Raw genomic sequence first — 3,970 nt, 5'->3', positions numbered from 1 at the left:
GAAGAAACACAAGTGAATTGTTGGAGGTCAAGCACAAGTTTATTGCATGACAATCAACAAATCAATGAGATATAATGCTAAAATGTATCATCCACTTTGTCATCTCAACAACCAATCTCACCTCCTCGTTCTATCATCTCATCACACAACATACCAACAAATCGGCGGAAAAATGCTTTAAAAAACACTGAAACAAGTACATTCTCAGGGCACAGGAAATGTGGTTCTAACTTGGGACCTTTAGTTTATGACTGCGGCCACTCTTTCTTGATCTCGAAACTATAATTAAGCTCCAGGTAGCATCTCTTGTCATCATCCAGGAACTGCAGTAGTAGTGAAAACACAGGGTTAAAAGATGGTGGTGGTGAGTGGTGACAGCTGAAGCATACATAGTTGCTAAATTGTCAACGAACTCCTCGTCGAATTTCACACAGTTAAGATAGTCTATCTAATAAGTTTGCATCACTGATGTCAAAAGATCAAGAAACATTCAGTTATGATTCATTATCTGGGGTCATAAAGAGGTGGTCCTTCTCTACCTGCTTCTGCAGATATTTAATGGAAAGTCGAGTACATATAATTTCAAATTTTATTTATTAGTAGTTCTCAAAATTCTGATATGTAAGCATCAAATAGCTAACACAGCAAACAAGATAATACTACTTTATACGATAACGGCATACTCTTTTTGCATTTCAGCAAAACATGTATTCCACTAAAAAAGTAATGGCTCTATTACCTGAGTTTTTGCTGAATATGAACCTCTAGCAAAAATTCCAGAAGGCGTAGTCTCTTCCGGCATTATGTGTGTATAAGGTTCCGGCTGAGGGCTGAAGGTTCCGATCATCTCTTTCGTGTTGTCCACTGAAAAGCAAAGTTTGGAAAACAACCAACTTTGGGAATGTTGTTTGTCTAAATGGAAAAATGTTGCAGGGACTGAGAGACAATAGGAACCAACCTTTAATGCCGGTTTTCCAGACGTTGTTCTTGTACTTGAAGCCGGCTACAATATTGTTGCTAACCTGGAACGTGAATACCAGGTTGTACTTGCTTCCCTCTTTCAGTACGAACCACGGGCTTTTCGGGTTCCCATCCTCGGGGATCGGAAGAACAATATCATCCCTACCAGCAGTTTTAATCGTCAGGCTCACGATTTTCACTTCTGGATCAAGTGTTTCTACAATGCAGAATCAGAGGGGAAGAGTAGGTTAATAATCTACAAAAAATATCGCTCCATAGATTACAACGACTATCAAACATCTTTGAGAAATTTATGGCCATAAGTGGAACACTTGCAAGATATACAGAAACACATATAATATGCAAGACCAAATTCGAAGGCTTCGAAAAGATCACTGGATATAATTCGTTGCAAGAGCCAAAAATTCAATCAGACTAAGCATATTAATTATGATAGATCTCACAAGTGTCAAGTATGAGCCCCCAAATTCAGAGTAAAGAAGGGAGCAAAGCAGTGAGGAAGGCCAAGAAAGTGATCAAACTTGAAACTATTTTTAAGCATAAATGACTACATTTGTTGCAAAATCCGACAATACAACCAGATCAAGCATATGATAGATCTTACATACGAGTCCCCAAATTCAGAGTAAAGAAGAGAGCAAAACAGTGAATAAGGCAAAGAAAGTGATCAAATTTGAAACTTTTTTTAAGCACAAAATCACTACATTTGGCACTATGACTATTGTGACCACAGATTGAAGCAATGAGGCAAAAAATCTCAAACTTTTTTTTGTTTTGTTTCAACTCTTAAGCACCACACAAGCCTGTCCAGTTTCATCCACTCTCTGCATCTTGACAACTAAACTAAGATCTACAAGTATTTTGAGTTCAATACACCAATCATTATAATTTGAATGTGCAATGAAATTTACTAAAATTCATCAAAACCAGAAAACCATCACCTCCAACAGAGTTGATATCCACACTTCCAAGAAGCTGTTCCTTCCATCTTCTCAAACTCTCATCATCCTAAATTCTCAGAGCAAAACAGCACAAAATCGCAAGGTGAGTGCAAGATCCTTGAAAACTTAACAAAAAGAGAGGATCTTTGTCCTAGCTAAGGTAGAAGAGACAAACCTTGTCCTTTTCAGACAACTCCTTGAGAGTGCACTGAGGCCCCAACTGAATTTTGGCTTCGGCATCATCCTCGTCTTCATCCTCGGTTTCGGGTTCCGGGTTATGAACCGGGTTGCCCTCTTCACCATCACCCTTGTTGTTATCATCAAACCCCATGTCTTTTGAACTCGTAGCGACTCCAACAGCCAAAGACATCAATTTCACACAATTCTCAAGAATCCCAAAAGGCGAAACGGTGATTCTACTTCCTCTTCTTCTTCAATGTGGTGGGAATAAACGACAACTGGGAAAAGAATGAGTTTTTATAGAGAATGGGGTTAAATATTAGTAACTGAGATTACCGCAATTAAATTATTGAAAGGGGCAGAATCCGATAAAGGGTAAAGAAGAAACAAAAGGAAAAAACACGCCCCACAATGGATAACGCCTGCGAAGAACTAACAAGAAAACGACATCAACAACGGAACAAAGGAACAAAAATTGTGTATGATGAGTTGATGAGAGAGAAAATGAAAGAAAAGACAGATTCTTGGGATGCTTGAAATTGGATCGAGAATTGCGAATTAATGAGCCAATGGCAACAAATATCCGTTTCAAAAAAAAAGAGTAGGATAATTAGTTAACGAGGTGGGGAGATCGTGAAGGTCATTACGTTTGCACTAGTTTTGAAATTTCATGGAAACATTCAAAAATGTATGATAAGAGACAGCCTAGGAATGATGTGCGAGTTCAATTGGCCTATGATTGAGTGAGGTGTACGTGCACCCAATTACACTGTGTAAAAACTCGTCGTCTTCTATGACTGGTGTTTTTACTGTTTCAGCGACCGTGTTTATACGGTAAAACAGTTTTGCTCAGTCAAAAAGTTTGATAAATAAAGTGATGTTTTGTAGTATGCCGAAAGTCCATGTCGGAATTCGTACGACTTATTATTACATTTAAAATCTTTTTCTTTTTGCCGTCAATCAATCCGCAATATGATTATCTACATAAAATTTTAATGAGATTTGATATTATATGTAACGTAGATAGATTGCGTATGAAATAGACACAATACTAGTGATGCAAAGATCATTTATTTACCATTCATGTCGTGATGGTGTTTTACTTGGTATAGTATTTGGTAAGTCGTGTTTAGGAATAAAATAGTCTAATTAAGAATTATTGCATTGAATAAAGAGGCCATATAATTCCAACCCATGATTTTATGTTAGGAGTAATGGGGCACGATTTCTCCATTTTGTGGCCAGCATATTCTCACATGGAGGGTCTTATGTCGCAACAAAACTACAGACCTATCACAAAAGTAAAACTTGAATATGAACTTAAGTATCGTCACATAGATTAGAAATCAAAACTATGACCTTGCACAATCCAGACTGCTTCGCCCCGTGTTTGTTCGTCTTCTTCATAGTCACATTCTATAGCACGATTGGTGCGGCCGTGCAGGCTTGTGTTCTGAAGAAAGATCTTCACCGGCTGCTCCTGTAATCGTAGACTGGGTTAGGATACATCATACTCCCACGAGCAAAACGAGTGACATAAACAATAAATTTTGCAAACAAACTTGCCATAAGGAGTAGAGTCTGTGCCTAGCCCTAAATGGTGTTTTGTGCAATATGCCAATATCTAATCAAGAAACCGTCTGATAGATCCACTTCTAGGAGTCATTAATAAGAGAAAATTGCAAAATAAGTACTAGTAGTATATGCTGAGAAAGGTAGCAATTGCTAAAATGTACTACTATTTAGAATCAAATTGATTCATTGGTGTGATTGCAAGATCATAAAACATATCCTTTTTCAATAACTCTGATATTCTTGATTAGATAAGATATCACTGGCGATTCCCTCTTATCTTAAGAGTGATTATC

General features: G+C 37.6%; 2 protein-coding genes across 2 annotated transcripts in view; both read right to left on the bottom strand.

The window, feature by feature from the left end:
- On the bottom strand, positions 1-2,678 carry LOC125223273 (rho GDP-dissociation inhibitor 1-like). Its single transcript, XM_048126351.1, has 5 exons — positions 2,098-2,678; positions 1,923-1,989; positions 959-1,177; positions 740-864; positions 1-323 (listed from the first exon to the last, which is right to left on the bottom strand). Exons 1-5 carry the CDS (start codon positions 2,290-2,292, stop codon positions 246-248), a joined length of 684 nt encoding a protein of 227 aa, XP_047982308.1. The 5' UTR covers positions 2,293-2,678; the 3' UTR covers positions 1-245.
- A 606-nt stretch (positions 2,679-3,284) lies between these two features.
- LOC125223280 overlaps positions 3,285-3,970 on the bottom strand; it is a 4,302-nt gene continuing 3,616 nt past the window's right edge. Inside the window, exon 4 of the mRNA XM_048126362.1 lies at positions 3,285-3,582. The gene's annotated coding sequence lies outside the window, so the exon portion shown is untranslated. The remainder of the gene's footprint in view (positions 3,583-3,970) is intronic.

The sequence above is a fragment of the Salvia hispanica genome, chromosome 1, assembly GCF_023119035.1.
Source record: "Salvia hispanica cultivar TCC Black 2014 chromosome 1, UniMelb_Shisp_WGS_1.0, whole genome shotgun sequence".
Lineage (NCBI taxonomy): Eukaryota > Viridiplantae > Streptophyta > Magnoliopsida > Lamiales > Lamiaceae > Salvia > Salvia hispanica.
The sequence above is the reverse complement of the archived record's forward strand: the minus strand, read 5'-3'. Positions and strand labels throughout refer to the sequence as shown.

Coding starts and splice junctions, on each gene's coding strand:
- LOC125223273 (XM_048126351.1), bottom strand. CDS start 2,292: ATGTCTTTGGCTGTTGGAGTCGCTACGAGTTCAAAAGACATGGGGTTT. Junction 1,990..2,097: donor AGTTGTCTGAAAAGGACAAG/GTTTGTCTCTTC, acceptor CTGAGAATTTAG/GATGATGAGAGTTTGAGAAG. Junction 1,178..1,922: donor GGATATCAACTCTGTTGGAG/GTGATGGTTTTC, acceptor TCTGCATTGTAG/AAACACTTGATCCAGAAGTG.